The sequence below is a fragment of the Melospiza melodia genome, chromosome 3 (assembly GCF_035770615.1).
Source record: "Melospiza melodia melodia isolate bMelMel2 chromosome 3, bMelMel2.pri, whole genome shotgun sequence".
NCBI classification, from domain to species: domain Eukaryota; kingdom Metazoa; phylum Chordata; class Aves; order Passeriformes; family Passerellidae; genus Melospiza; species Melospiza melodia.
Genome location: NC_086196.1, coordinates 68203181 through 68224667, shown reverse-complemented (window position 1 = coordinate 68224667; position 21487 = coordinate 68203181). Strand labels below are relative to the sequence as shown.

The 21487-nt window shown below is 39.9% G+C and overlaps 1 protein-coding gene across 3 annotated transcripts in view; it reads right to left on the bottom strand.

Moving 5' to 3' along the window:
* The window catches only part of SYT14 (synaptotagmin 14), an 88626-nt gene extending 71383 nt beyond the window's left edge, over positions 1-17243 (bottom strand). For all 3 annotated transcript variants that reach the window (XM_063152130.1, XM_063152131.1, XM_063152132.1), the window contains exons 1-2: positions 17160-17243; positions 5227-5274 (exon numbers count right to left, since the gene is read on the bottom strand). In XM_063152130.1, coding sequence (XP_063008200.1) covers positions 5227-5274; positions 17160-17172 — 61 coding nt within the window. In that variant the 5' untranslated portion in view covers positions 17173-17243. The remainder of the gene's footprint in view (positions 1-5226; positions 5275-17159) is intronic.
* Between the last annotated feature and the right edge of the window lie 4244 nt (positions 17244-21487).

Genomic DNA, 21487 nt, shown 5'->3' with positions numbered 1-21487 from the left:
TTTTTAACAGTTTCTAAATGAAGAGTTTTTTATTCCTCTTTGTAAAAAGAGAAAGTGCACTTTATTTGGTACTGTCCAAATCTGAACCTCTAAATGAGTATAGAAACAACATATATTTGCATTTTACATTAATATGAGGATATCTAATACAAAGAAATTTACTGCCATCTGTGACATCACCCTTCTTTTGATGAAGAACAAGTAGTTCTACCAACTGGATGACAGCAGCCAGAAAGGGGAAAATTATTTTAATTACTTAGTGTAGATTATCACTAATACTGTAAGATAACTTGAGTATCAGATGCAGTTGACTTTCAGCTTAATAATGTTTCTACTCTAAATTGAAACTAATGAAAAAATGCTACTTTTTGCCATTTGGAATAAGTGTAGTTGGCAGTTTAACATTCAGACCCATGCAAATGGTGAGGATAGCTGACCAGAACATTAAAGAGGAATAGTTCTACTTAAAACATACTTCTGACAAAGCAAAAATTCACACCTTCTTATCTTTTCAAAATTATTATTACAAGTGACATTTTTCATTGTCAGACGAAGACATTGTCTTTTTGCAACTTCTCTTTTGCATATTAAAGAGAGCACTTCTGTTCCATTCTTAGTCACAAAGTCAGTTTGCTGAATAATTTCCTTTGTTTGCAAAATTGCCACAACAATAGAAAGGAAAGAACATCTTGCAAAAGAAAAAAAGTGCTTAAAAATAATTTTTAAACTTCTGTGCAACTCAGTCCTTACTTGGATACTCCATCTACATTTCCAAGAATTAAATACAAAACACACTGCTGAGTTAGAAATATCACTTTGCACTACTTCAAAAATAAACAAGTGAAAAATGTTGGGTGAAAGAAACCTAAAAATAATATCGCCATATATATTTTCTCATTTAATGTCACTTCCATGTCACACAATGAATACATAACAGAATATATTAAAGAGGAGTTTCTTCAGTTACAGCTCAATATCGTAAACACTCATCACAAATCTGTCTTGCTTGTACAAAGAGAACCTTAAACAGCCTTAATTAAAACATTACTAAATCTAACAACAGCTAATTCCAAGTTAGACTTGCATCGGCACTAGACAGCTAAAAAAGATACATTGTTCTCAAGTCAAATCTCAAGTTCCCTGAATTCTTTTATTTCCATAGCAAATAACCAAAGGAACAACTTACACAATTTTATATCCTGACTCTCTCAAAAAACAGCTGGATACTAGGAAGATATCCAGCAAAAAAAAAACAAACTGTTAAATGAGTCATTTCAGAGAAACTCTGTCACCTTCCACTGTCAAAAACTAAGCAGGACTCTTCTTTCCACAGCCAAGCCTTCAATTTGTATTGTCAGACACTAAAGAAATGTGTGAACACAAACTTGCATTAAATAACAGAAGTAAACAAGACGTTAATTTATAATAAAAGAATCTATTTTTTCATTTTTTCCAATTTTCAGATTTCAATAATGTGTAAATATAAAACCACACAACACTTGAACTACTTGACTATTTTAAACATAGGAGACACATATTGCAGTGATTCCCTAATAGCTGACCATCCATAAAGTTCTTTTTACAAGCTGGAAAGTGACTAGTTCAGTATTTTGTAGCTATTAGATGTTACATAACAGCCACAAAATACTCCCATTTTCAAGACACACTCCCTATATTTATGCATTTAGAGGAAGCCTCTTTAAAAATACATAAGAATTAGTTTTTAAGACTTTTCTGGAAAGCCTATTAGTCTCCTTACTCCTGATCAGCTCTTTGCAAATTCTTCTCAAAAATGTATGAACTTGCTAAAAGGAAACCAAGTAAAAAACCCTATAAAAGTACTGCAATCCTTCTTGGGCAGCCTAGAGGGAACCCACCACAGCCTCTCTTGGGCAACTACAAAACTATAGCAGCATTAATATGACACAGGAGGAGGCCTGTGCCAGACAACTGCTACATCTTTGGGTAGCAAACCTGAGTCCTGTATCCATACCATACTGGGATCATATTTGCAATAGAACTGACATAATCTCAGATATTCAATGAACGTTATAACTGGTACTTGCACACCTCTGAGTCTATCATTTAAACTGATATAATCTGAGAAATACAAAACCTAAAAAACAGCAAAATTGAGGTTTCAAGATATTTCATTTTTACAGCTGAATAATCTTAGAGCAGACATTTCCTTTTAAGGCTTAGGTTTTGCTTTTAAGCTATGCTTTCAACTACGGCTAAGAAGTTTTCATTATGTTATTTGAGCTAAATGGTGTAGTCACAGCTTTGAAGACCTTTCTGGTCCCTTTCCACATTTCACCACCTGATACTCCAAGGTTCCTATTTTCCTAGCAAAAAAAATGAAAGGGCAGGCAAGAAAAATACAATTTAGGAATGCATTACTTCACTGACTAGAAAGAAAAATTAACTACCAGCAATAGGTGTTCTTCAAGTCATATAATCCCCATATAAATTGTAATTACATTCCATCACTTGAAACCGGAAAGTTTTCCCATGCATTATTCATAGAAGACACATGCTTGCTTGCATGCTTACTTTCCCCTTTTCCCTATTCAGTGCAGGACAAAATTGATGGAACATCACTGTTTATCCTATTAGTTGCTTCTCAACAGCCATGCACTTGGAAGCGCTGTAAGAAAGATGGACAGACAAGCAAAGCCCAAATGTACAAACTGCAAAACTCCAGTTCCTTAATGCAGATTATTTACTAATGTTTCCTTCAGAGGTTCCACACAGGCATTCCAACTCCAGTCACAGAGCAGTCACACTTACCCACCATCCCCTGGCTGAAAACATGAGAGGCTTTCAGGCAAATAGCAAATGGAGAACCATTTTGTCAAACACCACCAGCTCTCAAAGCCTCACAGCCAGAAGTCGATGAAAATGAGGGAGTGGATGAATGCCAGGAGTGCTAGAATGTCCTCTCCTGGTGCCACAGTCACACAGACACCAGAGAAAAAGGAGAAGGGCACACTGCAACCTTACCCAGCACCAGACAAGACTGACACCTGTGTGTCAGTGTGAACACTTAATCTGCCCTTTCAACTTCAACTGTGAGCTCACAGACCAAAAAGCAGCTTAGCTTTCAGGGCACGGCCAAGAGATGGGCCGTGTATACTCCATCCTGTATAAGCTTGACATGAGCCCTCAGTGACATTAAGGACAAAGCTGGAAGGTCTGATTTGACCAGCTCAAGACTGCTGGCAGCCAGGAACTCTCAGCTTGGAAATGCCTTCCTATTCTGAGGATATCAACAGAGATCTTGAGTCTGCAATCTCATCCTGGCAAGCAAGCAGGGCTGGACAACTGGCAAATAAAGTAACCTTAGGAGTCTTGATCAAAAAGCATCTTGAATGTGCATCAGAAGATGTAAAGTTTTAGGCAAAGTATCCAAAAGTCCACATGACTGGAAGATTGGCAGTACATGGCAATCTCCTCCTGCTTTAAAGGTACACATTGAGTAGGGAGTGAAAACAGACAGGAATCCACCAAATCCATGCACCACAAGGAGAAATTTGTCAGTAACACAGGGACACACAAGGTTAGAATGCACGTGGAAACTCACATGACCTAAAAAGAAACCCAACATAATGCAAGTATAAATGGCTATTTATTTCTCTTTTAATCACACTTATCTATCCCTAGCCTAATTTATAACCACCAATGCTAAAACACAAGTTCTTTGCTCTTTTTATTTAATTTATTGTATCAATGGCTAACAGAGCTTAGAATTCAATGCTCAAATATAACACAGAATCTTAAAAAAACAAACAACACATCTTTTCAATTTAACTTCCCAGCAATTAACGTTAAAATCATACAGCACTGTCTCCAAGAACATGATAAATTTGTTTTTCTTAAAATCAGTACAACATCCTAAAATAAATAAGGATAAGCAAGATTAACAGCTCTTGAAAGTTCATCAGAAGGCTTTCAGAAATTCCAATGAGTTTCCCAATTCAGAAAGATAAACAGCAGCTATTATAGAAGGAATACAGAGCACTGTGTGTACCACCTTATCTGTCAATGGAAAAAGAAAGAGAGCAATAAAAAGAAAAAAATCACCTCCCCTCCAAAATGAGAAAGAATTTTATATAAGCAAGATCTAAATGATTCGCAGTTTAGAGAAGCGGAGAAATGTTTTTAATTACAGTACTGCAACACACAGACACTCAAAAATCCTTTCAACAGATATTTGGAAAGGTTTACTTGTGACCATAAAACTATTCTGACCTTAACTGGTAGACTTAATTCTGACGTTAGGCATTGTTAAATATATGTTTCAACACACCCAAACAGTTTTACCAAAATGTCTCAGTGAATGCAATGGAAACAAAGAGGACAAACAAAATTTCTTCCCACAGAGCCTACTCTGTGGTTTGACAATACTACAGAGGCAGTCTGAGACTAAGTTGTCATCAAAAGAGTCCTGCAGCTTTACTCCTCTCCCACCACGTTTTCTTGCTCCTTCCTTTTGAAAGCACTGAGACTCTTCTGACCTAACCCAGACTCATTTCAAGGAACTAATCCTTGAAGAAACCCTTTTTTTGGCTTAGCTTTCAGATGAGCAGACAGAAGTTCAACAGCAATGCTGCAGGAGGGAGCACAGGGCTGCCAGAAGGGACAGAAAAGTGTATCTGGCCTTTCCATCAGCTGAGCTGCTCTGTGGAGCTCCAACTCCAGTCAGTGCAGCTCAGCTCCAAGCTGTAAGAGCCCTCCCTGGAGCACAGCTCTGCTCTGTGCTCTGTCGGCTGCTGGTCTCACTATTGCTGCAGCTGATAGCAAGGAAGTTTGAGTCATAAGGATCTCACCTGAAATCAGAGGCAGAGATTGCCAGTTCATTACATCAGTTTTTTAGAAGATCCTCACAACTTTCCATTAATAATGAAAATCATATAATCACACAAATATCCGGATAAAGCGAAGATCAAAGTTTTCATGGTTACCCATCACAGCTAAACAGCATTAACAAATTCCATATAACTCAGGGAATTTTGGAAGAGCACATTTTTCCCTCTTGTGAAAAATCAAATTTTATTTTATAGTTTCACTATTTTTTCCTATTGACATTGTCAGCATCAAAAGATTCTGCAACAAAAAGATGCAGCACTAAGATCCACAAAAAGTCAGAGCATAACACTGGGCAGTAGATTTCTTACCAGGAATATTCGCAAGCTAAGGAGTTCACTTCCACAAATCATTGCTTACCTTTTCTGATGCAGATCAGTTCATGTACACCGCAAGTTCGTTCTCCACCTGTGTGGAAATGCACCATTAGAACACAGTAACAAATAAAATGTATTTCATTTCTTTATAAGGCTTATAAGCAGTGAAAAAGAAAGTTCTAAAACTCTGTCAATTAATAAAAATGCAGAAGATTGGTTTAACAAATTTTCAAATTATACATTAAATCCTTTGGAAAAAACAATAAACGTAAATTTAGCTTAATATTGCTAATGGTGGTACAGTTTGAAGAGCTTTACACTGAATTTATACAGATAAAATTATAAAAGCAAGATCCTTAACTGAAGCTACACTAGTATTTCCCAAGTATAAACATAATTTCCTGGAGAGAATTACCCTATAGAATGGCATCTATGGAAGAACTGTGAAAATATTAAAAAAAACTCCAATATAACAAAATGCCAAAATAATATTATGATTATCTTCCACATTAGAAAACAAACCAAAAAAACCCCAAAAAATAAAACCAACAAAAGCCTAAAAAACAACCCTATTAACAAATACTTGGTTTGCCCAGAATTTCTCCTTTAGATATTTTTTAAATTAAAAAATCAACTGTATAGACCTTGAGATATTTATTCAAGAATAATAAAATTGTTGCTAGAAATACTATGCTTTTTTTCCCATTTTTATAAAGACCATTTTAATTGGAATTACAGCTTGTAAACAAAACACCAACACATAATATCTAAAATAAAAATATTTTGGAGTAATATGCCCCATGATCAAACCTTAACATTCCAAACTACATCAAGCTATGGCTTCTCTTAAGTACACCCTACTGACAACAAGAGTGCATGGATACAAATACAGAACTGAGGGGAACTCTCTGGGATTTCATACCCAGCTCTCTGCAATCTCATGAAAATACAAAACAGAGTTTCAAAACCTCCCAAAACATTTATTTCATGTCCATTAATCACTCCCTGGCTCCAGACACTTCAAAATGCACTAAAACAAGCTTTAGGTAACGAAATTCTCCCCATCTCAAAAATATGGAAATACATTATACAGCACTTATTACTCTCCTCCATTCCATAATAAATTAATTATGACATGCAATACAGCATGTAATGATATCAACCAATACTTCAAACTCTTAACTGGTAACACTAGCAGATGGTATTGTAAAGCTTTAGGAAAATATCTATATTTCTATTTAAATTTACACTTTAAAGAAATAACTGTAGGAAATCCATAAATCCATATATTGGAGTGAGAAAGGATAAAAGGGATCAAATAAATGGAATAAAATGTAACTCTACTAAAATAAAATTAAATGTCTGTGAAAGTAAAAAGAATCCTCCTTTTATGTCAACATACTTAGAAATATGAAATACAAGCTTCAAATATACTCTTGAATGGGAAATTAGGTATCAGTGAGTCTGAGGATCCCAGGAGTTTTGTAGAGTCATCACCCTTACAAAATCCTGTTGTGATAGCAATATAATTCCCTCTTTTCGGTGCTTCCTAGAAGCTAGGCAACATCATTTTCATTCAGAAAGGATTTTGACAGGAAAACATAAGAAAAACTAAATTAAAAATATAATCCGCTTTTATAATAACAAGGCATTAGAAAACACGCAAACAAACCCCAAAACCAGACAGAGGGAGGAGATTAAAATCTTCTTTAAAGTCATTGCAATCATCTTTAGGGGACAAAAGATAAAGCAGAAGAGTGACTGGATGTCTTCTCCCTAGAATTTTTGACCTGTTAGTTTTAAATTCGGCAGTGAAGAAAAAATAAAAATTATGGCAAAAAATAAAATTATTTTTCATTAGAGAGATGCCAGACAGTTAAAAACAAGAATTCACCCAAAACTCAGTGAAGGAAGAGAGCAGCAGTAGATTTTAATTATATTCACTGCTCTCAGTGAAATCAACCAGAAATTGTATCACAAAATACTAATTCTAGATTCAGATTCCACATTGCTACCTCTTGTTTTATAAAGCAAGAGGTCTTTACTCAAACATTCAACTTCTAATGTAAGATGGTGTTCCACCAAATAAAGCATTTACATTAATCAACATGTTGCTTTTTATTGACCACAAGGTTGCAAAATAAATTCATACCATTTAACAGGCATACAGTCAGGATTTTATTCCTTTTCATTTTCCTAGAAAAATGCTAGAATGTTATTTCTTTTTTTAATAGGTGATTCATTTATTACTTTTTTTTCAAACTGCTTTTGGATGGAAATCAACCATTAAATAAAAATACATCAAATGATATAAAAGTTAAAGAAAGTATCTTTTATATTTTAAATTCACATATTAAAGATGTGAAATTTTATCCTCAATTGACTTGGACTGGTTCTTCTTTTTCTCTGTGGTCCTCAGAATTGTGAAGCTAATACATAATTCACACCTTGCTATTATTCATGGATTAACAAATAAACCCAAGCTTTTCCACCTTTCCAACTCCCAAGAATTCTCTCAGCTTTTAGTAAACTAGTTACTGAAAAAACCAAACTGAAAATATGGAAACATTTTGCATGACAGCAAGATGCCAACCATTAATTTAGCATTTCAGTCTGAAAATAGTGGGTTTGTGTTGGTTAGCCCACAAATCCCAAAGGTTCAGTGGCATGACACACTTAAATTTTATTCTTTAAATATTATTTTTAGGTAATTTATCATAGTATAGCATTAGTTCACCATAATGTTATGGTTAATTAAAATTTATGCTTGATTTAGACACAAATTATTAGTTCAATTCCATCTTGACTAGGAACACAATCTCCTATTTAAGATTTTAAGGTTTTGAGTGAGTTTGCATATAAAACTACATAATACTCTGTCCAAAATGTAATCTGAGAAGAGAAACAAACCCACTTGGGTACACAGAGCTTTTCATAATGTCAGACAGTGGAAGTAAAATGAAAAATAATGAAAGATCAAATAATTTTAAAACTCCACATTCAACAAAACATTTTCATTTTCTTGAGCAAGAAGATCCACCTAGTGGTCCTAAAAATCTAAATCATTCAAACATTTAACACAAAAACATTCAAACATTTAACACATCAGCTGCCAGATGTTTTCCAGAGGCAGCTGATGAAGTTTAATTTTCTCAATTAAAGACAAAGGTTTTGTATACCAAGTCTCCATTTGCTAAAATGACTATGGCAGCAACAAGATGAAAAGATGTACATCAAAGATGAATACTGAATTTTGTATTAACTCAAAATTTTATGTCTTTCTAAACTAGCACAATTCAAGATTCAAAGGTCTGCTATGCTCAGAGTTTAGCTGGAATTTCACCACTAGATGCTGATAATAATGGTGAAGCAAATCTAGCACAGGCATTACCATAGAGGGCTGTGGGTTGGGAATGAATGACATCTGGTGTCCTCAAAGCCTTCAGACCAGGAGCAGCGTTAGAGAAAGCTCCTCTGAGCCTCAAGAGCCATGCTCTGCAACAACCACAGCTCCAGGAGCCCTGGGTACCAGTGCTTCTCGGGGGGAAGGTGTCACCGCCGTCGCTGTGAGCACCTCTCCCTGGCAGCCACCAGCACTGCCCCGATGTAGCTCACAGCCCCTGCCCACGGGGCAGCTGAAGAAGCCATGCCCATCTCTCAGACCCCCCTGCACAGTGAAAGGCTGCAGGAGCGCCTGTCAGATCTCCCCAGGCTACACCAATGTGTTTGCTAAGCCTCTCCTCATGTGCCAGGTGCTCTAAGCTCCCTCCCAGCTTAGTGGCACTCTGCTGAGGTCTCCCAGTTTGCCAGCCTCTCATGCTGGATTAGCACAGCTGGATCCAGGCCACAGACACGTGGCTGGCCCACGTTCAGCTCGCTGCTCACCGGGATCCCCAGGTCTCTTTGCTCAGAGGTGCTCAGCCAGCCTGCCCACAGCTGCTAGAGCAGGGCCTGAGCTTCACCCCTGCTTGTGGAAGCTTCTGAGCATCCTTCAGCCCACTCTGGGCTTGCTGAGTGCTTGCCAGCCCTGCCCTCCAGTTTATTAACTACTCCTTCCTTGGCGTCATCCATAAACTCAGCCAGGGTACACTCCATCCCACCAACAAACACAGAGCACAGTCCCAGTTCCAGCACCAAAACTGTGATGCAACTTAGGCTGCTGCATATAAAATTCATTATTCTTCAGAAAAAAATCCACATTGGTAGCTGCAGCAGAACATTGCACTGTATCACAAAAGCCTTTTGTCAGCAGGTGTAATTTTTCGGATGCACTTTTTACATGATAAATTACTTTCCTGCTGAGAATTGTTTTTTAATTAGCATTTTCATAAGTTTGGATCACATTCAACAAACGTTTACTTAACATTTTATTCAACAATAGACAACTATTTTTTCCCTTGGCAAACCCACGACATTCCAGCATTGAACGAGAACACTGAGCAGGTTGAGTAGCAAGAACAGGGTGCTACAGTGTAGAAACACAAAACAGGATCCATGTGAAAAAGTCCAACACAATGTTAATGCTCCTGTGTCTAAGCATGTGGAAACACTAATGCTTCTGCTAGGAATGCAAGAGACCCAGGAAAACCATTCTTGTGTTAAGGGTTTCATACAACATGCTACAAATTTATTCAAAAAGACAATTATAATGAAAGACTTCTGGGCTACATATACCAATAAATCTACTGAAAAACTGCTTCATGCCATGAGCTGAATTCTGGGCTTGGATGAACAGACAGCCAACTGTAATGGAAAATAAGCAAAGTGAAGACTTTTGCACAGGAACAACCCTGCAGCTGCCATCAGTGTTTTTCCTGAAAAGGTTACACACAATCATTAGCCCATCCTCACCCATGGTGTAAAATCACCTCTGCGTTCCTTTAGCATCCTTTTTCACAAGTTTAGTCTACAAATCATACTGCATACATAAAACAGAAATGTTTAAAGGTGAATGCTGAGAACTAGTCAAAAAGCAAACTAAAAAGCAAACAACATCTGAATTTATAAGGAGAGAGACAGCAAGGTAAAAAAAATTGCCATTATATATAGTTATTTACATGTTTACATCTTTTACGTTTTGTGCAGTTTTGGTCTCCTCTTGGTCCCACAACCTCAAAGAATAAAACAGAGCCATAGAAAACACAGAGAAAGACAAAAAAATACAGTTACAAAACAAATAGTTTCCATATGAGGAGTGACTTAATAGACTAAGACTCTTGGACCTGAAAAAAACCCACAACAGATGGTGGGCTTAAACAGGTGAATACAGAACAATTACTCACTGTCTAACCCACTAATAAGAGAAATAACTATCAGACTAAATTAGCAGCAGACATGTTCAAGACCAGAAAAGCAAAACTCAGAAATCTATGTTCTGATTTTATGATTCAAACTCTAACTGTAAAGAATATTCTTCTTTGCTTGCATGATTTAAAAAAATCCCTATCTAGTAATTTCTTAGCCTAAGGATAGGTTATCTACCTATCCTAAGAATATTTTGGGTTTTGTTATCCAACTATAAAAGTAATGGCAAACATCAAAACATTTTTTCCATGGGAAAAAAAGAAAATTTTAAATTATATTTGTAATCAACAGAACCAATGACACTGACCAATGAATTAGCAATCAGTGACAATCGATCAAGAACAGCACAGCCATTTCTGTTTCTCAAACAAATGTTGCATCCACTCCTACCCACACTAAAATAAATGGAAGCATCTATATGGAAGCAGCTAATAAGAGTCAGATTTTCTAAGCTAAGTCATAAAGTAGAGAGGTTATTTGGGACTTTCTCCTCTCATCATGAAAATAGTCTTATCTCTGCTTCCTTTCTATCCAAAATTATGACAAACTTCTATTTTCCTACTCTTCTGACAACTGAAATATAATTAGCACTAAAATAATATTAGTAAGTTCTTTATTTCACTTTGTTCTCAGTCAAGTATTTCTTCTGATAAGTCTTACTGGTGGAAATGAAGAAATACAGTAAATAAAACTAGCAACAGAAACATCCAGTATAAATGGCTCAACTCTGACCTAAAACCTATAATTTTCTTTTTACTAAAAATAGAAAGAAAACCTGAAAACAACTTCATTGAAAATGACAAAAAGATTAAACATACATTGAGAAGCAATGTATAATGCTATCAAATGTTCAGGAAATAAAAAATAGGATGTCAGCAACAAAAGATGAAAAAGAAAAGATGAAAAATTAGTATGACTTTTCTTACAGTTTTTAATTAACAACACTAATCACTACTCTAGAGCAAAGTTTCACAGGAGAAAGTAAACAGAGAAACATTTCTTCTTTTAAAATGACTCTATGATCTATGGAGAAAAATATACTCCTGGAAATGGTTTCAAATATTTCAGATGATGCAGTAAGTTTGTGATACAAAAGGAAATTATTAAGAAGAATCTGTATTGCAAAAGATTCCACTTGGTAGGAAAACTGCTTATTTTAGCCTACAGAAAAAAAGTACCCATAAGATGTGTCAGTCATACTGAATTTACCCCTTTTCACATCAAAGATTATTCTCCTCTGCACAAGGGAACCAATTAGCTCACAAACTCAATACTCACTTGCTGTCTTAGAATTAACTTTCAAAATCCTCCCAAAATTTCCCCTTCTTATTCTACAAACAGATTTACACAGAAATCAGGAAACATCTCCCATCTCCAAGAGTGAAACGCACAAAAATTAGGAGGTTCAGTGATTAATTGCTGACTTGAAATCCACTCCAGCCTTTACATGCAACATGGAACCTTGGCCTTATGCAGTTCAGATCCTGACAATATTCAGGAAAAGGTTCCAGAGTATGAGCTGTGAATCCCTTGCATCAGTCACTACAAAAGCTGGAAGGGGTATAACTGAATAAGCTGGATAAACTGAATAAGTTACAACAGTTGAAAGTTCTCTGGAAGAGAGCAAAACTCTTTCCTTTCTCAGAGGTTCCCAGTATTAAGATGGCAACATAGGCAAACATTCTTAATCAGGTAATGACTCCATGTTTACTCTCCTGCATGCCTATCTTGAAAACCAAGAATTCCAATTTGCAGAAGTGCTAGGCATTAAAAATTAAGAGAATTCGAGAAAAATTTCACTCTGAACACATCAACTGTTCTTATATTAAGTATGATAGCTTCATCTCAGCCCACGGGGAACTTGTCAAAAAGAAGTCTGTAAAACATTAGAGATTAGGTGGGCTTTTTAAAAACGCTTGCCCCTTTGTTATCTAAAAGATAAGGGACCTGCCAGTTTTCTTTATTTCAATAGATTCAATACTGCAGCAATGATGGTGTAAGACAATCCAACCAGCAAACTGGTGATTTTGCCTGTGGCACAAGGTTTCACTGTCATCAGCACATAATGCAGGCAATCATCCTTACAATGACAACACCAGGCAACACTCACTGAATAGTTTGCAGTCACTGGATAAGCACAAGGCAGCATAAACCAATCCTGTGTGGCTGATCCAATATGATACCTTGACATGTGATCCACCACACGGTTGACAAATGTGTTTAAAAGTGGGCCTAAGTATAAAATATGTCTTCTTATATTCAGGCTTCATTAAATACTGATGCTGCTGCTCAACCCCTGCCCTGGCCACCCCAGCTTGGGTTCAGAAGCACTACTGACATTTCAGGTCAGCACTACCTTGAGGATGTCCCTGTCACCTTCCACCCTTCTAGGGCAGCCTGCAGTGACACCTGCACAGCCCAGGTAACTGGGAAGTCAAGATAAAACTGTTCCCCTGGCCAGATTCAACCTACAAGCTACACATGATACTCCTACTTAAGCTCTGTGAGCAGCTCATTGCTCTGTTGTTTCCTTTTCTAGATTCTGGAAATTTGCAACTAGGCATAGTTTTCATGTGACCTATATGAAGCAGTGTTCTAAATACTCTCTCTTTTTGTTTCCATAAACAAAAAGTAGGTTCATTCCATAATTTCTTTGTTTCCCAAGGAAATAAGGGTTATATAATTACACAGTTCACTTCCTGCCTCATCCTTGTATTGTTTACAAATTCTCTGGCTCACTTAAGACAAAACAGTCAGAAAGTTTTAATTTTAAACTAACATAATATTTCATAAAAATCAGCAGTCAAATACAACAGAAGCACAAATCCCACTGAGCACAAGGACAGCCCCCCAGCTAATAAATCCCTGAACAGCACACACAGGTGCAGCTGCCTGCTGCAAACCAAGCAGCTGGAAGGTGTGGAAAAAGGAGGAGACAATGTTCTCAGAAATCTCAGAGAGATCAGGACACTTCACAGACACTCAGGAACAAAATTATCAAAAAGGTATATATACTTGGTAAAAACCTTGACCATCAGGAAGGAGAAGTGTTAATCTGACAGGAGCACAGGGGGAAAATAGAGGAAGCCACGTCCATCAGTCTCATTACTCTATCAGTAACTTACTAGATGACAACACCAACACCACAATTCTTTCTTCTCTGCTAAATTCCTTTTATCTGTCCAGCTCATTATTGTCTTTAATGCTACTTCTCATTTGTTAGCACTAAACTCCTCACAATGGAAACCATATGAAAGAGTTTAAAATCAAAAAGATTTAGCTTGGTCTGACAAGGTTCATCTCCAGATGTTTTCCCCTCCTTGGGAAACATAAATTTATATAGCCCGCACTAGATTCATGTTCAAGTGTGACTCAAAAATCTGGTAAAAGTAGATTCATGGGGATATACAAGACACACAACTCTGCCTTAGGTTATAAAACATTCCACCTGTGACCTCTAACATTTCTTTGCCTCCCCCACTCCATGCAATGCAGTGTGGCTTTCACTGCTGGTTCCTCACCCAGACCTCATCTCAAAGGACTTCTCTTAAGGCAGCACCAAAGCTTTGCTATTGCTCAAAAGAGAAGCAGCAAAGAGCAGCCAAGTTGTTGCTGCCATGAGGAACATCACCACAGTGGTGCTGAAGGAGTCTCAGAAGTCACTCCTCAGCTTTTCTCCCCACTCCAAGCAAATTGTCACCAGACCCCAGGCTTGGGCAGCAGTAGATGGGAAGATTTTAATCTCAGGCTGCCCACCAGTCTGGTTTTACTATTGCTTTCAGTTTGGCCTTACTCTCTACCACATTTAACAGCTCCCCATTGTCATGCTCTTCATCTCAATCCTGCCCTATAAAAAGTGGAAATATTAAGCAGTAAATAATCCTGCATCATAAAGCAAAACTCCCAGTAAATACTAATTGTGTTTAGGAGGATAACTATACAGAAACTTAGAATTGCAAATACAATTCTTTAAACTCATTTGAGCCAGAATTTTTCCAATAGACCTGCTGTCTGTTGTTTCCTCACAAATCTGAGATTACCAGACCTATGCAAACTCTAACTGGATGTCTTTATAAAGATATACAAAAGGAACATGTTTTAACATGACATTAACTTTCTAAAGAAAAAGATGTCACAGTTCCTGCAATCACTAGATCAGGGCTATGAACTTGGTTACATGAAGATACTTGTGTTTTAAACATCTGTCAATGAGCATAACAAACCACTAATATTGACCAAAAGGCCATGGCACCCTGCTTCCCTGTAACACGTCACACAAAATACCTCACTTTTGCAAAAACTTTGGGGTTTAGTGCTAGAACCACTGGAAGCTGGCAAACTGAAAAAGTGACACTGGAAATGGTACTTGAAAAGATTTTTAAGAACAGGAAAAAGCAGCTAACAAATTCTATATTAATTTGAGCTCTTTTAATTTTGTGCACTCCTCACATCTGGGTCCTGCTTTGAAGAAGTTTTGAACTATTTTATGTTTATTCTTCAAAGAGTTTTCAATCTTGCTTATTTTCTTTGCTTCTACCAAAAACAAAGGAAAAAAATTAAAAATTTGGCCAAATGCAGTGTCCTTTAAACTGAGCAAAGTATTTTCTCCGTTTACTTAAACACATTTACAAATTTAGTTTGACACAATGCACATTCTGTATTTTGGCAGTTTATTCTAGAAATCCCATGGTTTGGTGCTGCCTTCAAGAGCTAATATTCAACCCAAACTCATATTTTTTAACTGCTGGCTAGAACACGGTACTGCTAAAAATTACAGTCAAGGCAAGGTACAGTGGCACTACAGGAGGGAGAGATCATCAAGGAAAGGAATAAAAATTGTAACACCTACCAACAGCCCTACAGCAACCAGCCAGTCAGCTGAAAACAAAGAGGAGGAGGCATGCCTGCTACAGGCTACAGCAGAAAAATACATTGCATTTGCTGTCTTCAGGAAGAACCTAGCAGACCACTTTCATGACTGGAATGGTTTTTAATCCCACCTCACATTTAAATGTTAACTATGCACCCAATTTTCTCAGGAGCTTAAGTCCCATTTTGGATATTCCAAATAAGCATCTACAGGACAGTTGAGCTGTTTCTGAAGTCTGGCCATAATAAGAAGTGTTGCATTCTTTTCAAAGGCTAGATTGCTTTATTCATCCATGGCTATTTGCTTTATCTTTAAAGAAATAATACTCTAAATCCCCTGAAAATATTACACATTAATTTCACATATTATGAATATTTTCAGATCTAACAGATCGTCACAGATTTCTGGGATAATGCTGCCTAAAATGAAAACAGAGACAGATTTTGAAGGATAATTTTTTTTTCTGAGCTCAAGTTATGTAAAACGTCCAGACCCAGCAGAATTTTTTTGCTATCTTCTTGATAATATTAAGAGGACTTTTCAGCAGGAAAGAACCCAGCCAACACAAAGCTGGCCAGCTCAGACTCCTGGTGTGCACAGCTTCCAAGACAGGGTGAACACGCAGCTTTGCTTGATCAGTGCAACTTCTCCTTACAGAGGCCTGAATTACTAATCCGGGGAAACTGACAGCAGAGAAGCATCCCACATGCGAAACAAACCAGAACAGTTTGTTTCCCCCACATACCCACTGTTTTCCTAAATCCTTTAAGCTATAACAACAGATGCTTTCAGAAAGAAACACCTCGGCCGAGGAAGCTGTATACTTTAGGTCCTTGTCTGGCTAGAAATAAAGTTCTGTTTGGTTTTTTGGGGTTTTTTTAAGGATTTTTAACGAGGTGTAAAATTACGCTCAGAGTTGAGAGGAGAGGTTTCAAAGCAAAGCTCAGGAGCCCTGCCTTTGAAGACGAGCATCCCCAAACAAACCCAACAAGTGTCTAGTACATCTCGCTGCTTTGTTGTTGTTTCTAAGTGATGACTAGAAAGATCTGCGGACAGCAGCTCCCGTGGAGCCTGTTAGCGCCCAGCAACCGGCGGCGAGCAGGGAGCATCCCCCGCCGGGGGACTCAGTTTCCAGAGACTCCGGGGCCCGGAGAGTGACAACGACTTTTAGAGCAGTTGCCAAAGTCCCTGCGGGGAGGGCGGCCAGGGCTGCGCACCTCCGGTCCGGCACCGACCTTCCCGGCTGGGCGCGGGGGCCCGGGCAGCCCGGGACAGGGGCGGCAGAGCCCGGCCCGGGGCCGCGCCGCCCGCCCCCGCCTCAGCAAGGGCGGCTCACGGCACGGGGGACGGACGGCTCCGTCCTCCCCGGGTCCCCTCCGCGACGCCCACGGGCGCACGCCCGGCATCCCCAGGGCAGGCGGCGGCGGAGGAGGAGGAGGAGGAGAAGGAAGGATGCCGGCCACCGTGCCAGGGATTTATTCACCCCGCCCGGCTCCCGGGCACGGAGACGGGAGGAGGGAGCACCACGCTCACCTCTCCCCCATCATCAAAGAGCCCTTGACCCGTAGCCCCCGCAGCCGGGCCGAGGGGGACGGGGAGCAGAGGAGGCGCCCTCCCGCCGCCCTCCTCGGCTGGGGTCCCGCTCGGCTTCGGGGCGCCCCCACCTCCCGCCGCGGTGGGAGCCCTCCCTCCCCCCGGAGCCGCCCCTCTCCCCGTGCCCGGGGGAGGAGAGGGAGAGGAGGGGGCTGGGGGAGGGGAGCGGTTCGGGGCGAGAGAGAGGAGCCCGTTATTGGCCTACTTACCATCAATCGCCATGATCCCCGGCGGGGTGGGCCGTACCAAGCGGAGGGAGCGCACGCAGGAGAGGCGCTGCCGGGCGCCGCGGCTGCCAGGCGGGAGCGGCGGCAGGGGCGGGGCGGGAGGTGAGCGGGGCGGGGCCGGGGCGCGTCACTCCGCCCGCCGCCGCCGCCCGGCCCCGCCCGGCCCCGCCCGCCCTCAGCCCGCAGCCCCTCAGCCGGCAGCCTCTCAGCCGGCAGCCCTCAGCCCCCAGCTTTCAGCCCCTAGCCCCCAGCTTTCAGGCCCTCAGCCCCCAGCCCCTCAGCCCCGCAGGCCCCAGCTCCTCAGCCGGCAGCCCTCAGCCCCTCACGGGCCCCGGGGCACAGGCGAGAAGGGAATCTCCGCCGCTTTCCAAGGTGCTGTTCCCTGGGTTTCCTTCTCAAAGCGAGTGGCTGAAATAAAACCCCAAGCTCTGAGGGCAATGCAATCAGCAAAGCCGTTCTTCACGCCTCTGCTTCACAGAATCACAGAATACCCTGAGCTGGAAGCAGCCCAAAAGGGTCATCGAGTCCAAGTCCTGGCCCTGCACAAGACACACCAAGAGTCACACCACGTGCCTGAGAGCATTGTACAAAAGCTTTCTGAGCTCTGCCAGGCTTGGTGCTGTGACCACTGACCTGGGGAACTTGAGCCAATGTCCAACCACCCTCTGGGGGAAGAGAATGCCCTTCCTGATTTCCCACCTAAACCTCCTCTGACACAGCTTCAGGCCATTCCCTTGGGTCCTGTCACTGTCACCACAGAGCACAGACCAGTGCCTGCCCTTCCCCTTCCCCTTCCCCTCACAAGAAGTTGTAACTGCAGTGAGATCTCCCCTCAGTCTCCTCCAGGCTGAACAAACCAAGTGACCTCAGCCATTTCTAACTCACAGTTTATGATAAAACCAGCTTGGTTCATTACATTAACTAATCACATCCATAAGTGCACAAAATTGCTTGTGGCAGCTCTAGTACTGCCTCTACAGATTGTCTTTTCCAGGATTCTTTCCCCTTTCTTTTAAAATATCATGCTGAAGCTGTCTTTTGGAGGTAAGTTTAAAGGGAGTGGATTCTCCCCCTCTATTCCACTCTCATGAGAACACACCTAGAAGACCACATCCAGCTCTGGGGCCACCAATGTAAGAAGGCTGTGGACCTGTTGGAGCAGGTCAAGAGGTGTTGGAGCCTCTGTTGCTACCCCTTCCTCTATCCCACCAGCCACAGGTTCTTCCTCTCCCTTCCATGCCTTTCCTCAGCTCTCTTGCACTTGTACCAGCCTCTCATTCCCTGGAGTTCTGTAGTTGTTGTCCCAGGCAGGAAATTCTTTTTCTACACTCTCTCCCTCACCTCCCAGAAGTGGCAAAAGGATCATCACAGTGAGCAAAGAGGACAGGGTTTTGCGAGGCCCTGCAGAGTTTACCACCAGGATCCAGAAGGACATCTGGGCCAAACCATGCATGGCTCCTGCAACTAAGAGGGAAAAACAGCCAAGCAGATAACTTGAATTATGGATTTTATGTTGTTATTTTGTACAGGATGTAGGATGTGCATAAAATTCTATTACTGTGACAGAAAGTCCTGGTAGCGTTTGGAGCTGTAAAGAAACACATTGCTACATGCAAACAGGTTTTTCATACATAGGTAGACTGGCCAAACTTAGGAAAAATTTCACAAGACGATGAGGAGAAATACCTTTTGTACCACTGTCATCTTTCTGCCAAATGTTTAGTCACCGTTCAAATGCTGGAAGCATTAATCCCCTTCAGCCTCACAGCCTTCAGAAATCTTTTGTCATATAGAAAAATCAATGTGTTTTCTCAAATTTGTTCTTCACCTCAGGAGATAAAAACCCAAACTTTAAAGTGAGGCATTTAAAAGCACAGTCATCCTGAGCAAAATGGCTGTCTTGAAAAACACAAGTCCCAAATGACAGACATATGTCCAGACCAGAACCAACTGTAGAAAAGATCTTCAAAGAGAAAATGTCAGCAGAGCTTAATGGCAAATATATTTCTCTGTACCAGCACTGACATTTACCTCGAACACCCTAATGATTTGCTGTTCTTCCTCTTCCTTCCATGCCTTTTACTCAGCTCTCCTGCTCATAGAAAGCGTTCCAGCCCCAAAGCTTTTCTTACAGTTTGTGTAGTTGGCTATCCTTCTGATGATATTACTGTACTGAGTACAGGGATGAAGATTCCTGTGGGATCAAGTACACAGAGTTATTATTCTTCTCTGCTCTGTTTTTTACTTCTCCCCCTGCTTTTGGCAGCATCCCCAGTATGAAGGAACTACCAGTCAGATGTCATCAAATCTTTCCAGGGCACAGACATCCACTCATACAGAATCCAGCATAGAATTTTTGAGATGCTTAAAAAGTCATCCAAAATTTTTGGAGAGCCTCACATGTCATGACGATTTCATGATTCATGAATGCAATTACCATAGTGGGATGCAGAAGTTCATGTCATTGGACAGACCCTTTTTGGGGGCAAGATATGAACCTATGCTTGTGAATTAGTGACACTATGATTGTAACTCTTGGTCCAGGGGTTTGGTTTTCAAAACACAATAGAAACACATAACTTCTCCAAAAGTAATGAAAGCTCAGTTTGGAAAAAAACAGTTTCAGGATAAACATGATTCCACATCAACAAAAAGATGGTGTGAAATGTATGTGTAAGGAACCAAAACACGACTTTTCAGAGCTATGCTGAATCAAATCTGTTCTATTTGTGCTTAAGTTTCACAAGTACATGTTTAAAATTTCTTGCTTTATTGAAACAGCAGATACTCCTGCCCACCACCATAGCAGTCTCATTTTTTTTCATGTTACCAGGAGGGACAAATCTTGAACAAACTTCCAAAGTTCAACTATTTTAGTTTTGTTCCTATGGTGTAATTGAGACTGTGTAAGCCATAGCTTCATGCATTCCCTGCACAAAAGGAGCTCAGCCAGTCAGTCTGGACATGTCAGAAATTGTCTACTGAATCCAGTGGGCAATTCATTCTGCTGGAAGCATTTACATGTGATCCCACAAGTATGCCCTTGGCAGAATAGCACAGCTGCACAAAAACATGACTACAGCTCAACTCCAGACCTTAAGTAAAGTTGATAAATCCTTAATGTACAAACAATTTACAGGCTATCAAGAGTTCTCTGTCAAATGGAAGAATCTATTGTGACAAGAGATCTGCTGGCAGCAATGCAGATATCTGGCTGATGCATGATAAATTTAATCCCATAAACCCTAAACTTTTCAACAAACTACCTACGCAGGAGAAACTTCTCCCACTCCACTGATGTGAAGCCACCCTGGCAATTAAAACCAAAACTGCTGCTGGAAACTTTGGCATGAGTGCCCTAGGAGGAGAAATACATTAAAGATCCATTTAAGGCCTGATCCTTGTCAGATCGTTTTGATTTTCTTTTCTATGTTAGCCTTAATAATCTAGTATTAAACCAGATATAATTTAAGACTCTGTGCTTCATGGAAACTATATGTAATATATGTAATATGATTATATGTATATATGTAAACAATGGCTTGTGTGAAAATAAAAACTAACTGAAGTGTTAGAAAACACAGACTATCAGTAACCAGAAAGGTCGAAGCCCTAGATTAGCAATCTGCTAATTAAGATGCCAGAGAGATAAGGTATCTATACTTGTCATGATGTGAACACAGTGAGTTCATGATTGAACAAACAGTGGAAGAAAATTACCACGTAATTTTTTCAGTGGAATGTTGCCATTTCATTCAGCTGTAGGTACTCTGCAGTAACACAGTGATTTCACTGCAATACCATTGGGGAAGAGGGTGAAGGTATATCCAAAGTCTTGTATTTCAGGCAAAAACTTTTAATCTCAAGACTTTTTCCATCATATTATATTTTAACATAATAACGACATTAAAATGAAGCATCTTGATCTTATCTATATAAAATCTTTCAGTTAGAAAACTCAGTCTTTTGATGAAATTTCACGTAATGGGGCTTTCCAAAACTGTGTGCATATAGCTACACCTTCCTGTGTATTTTCTCTCTGGTTGTATTTCAATCTGGAAAGAAAACAGATTTTTAAAGAAGGGATCAAAACTCCCACAAAACTGAAATTCTGTTTTTTTTACCAGGAGCCTTAAAAAAGTCCCAGCAAGAAGCACAATGATATGCAGCTCCAGGGTGTTCTCTCCTTCCAGATTATTTATAGGAATGCAAAAAACCTGGTGCAGCAATGTTGAAGTGAAGAGACGAATAGGCAAAATCTCTAATCTATAATGTTGAAGTGAAAACACGACCTCTGAAACATCTTCAAG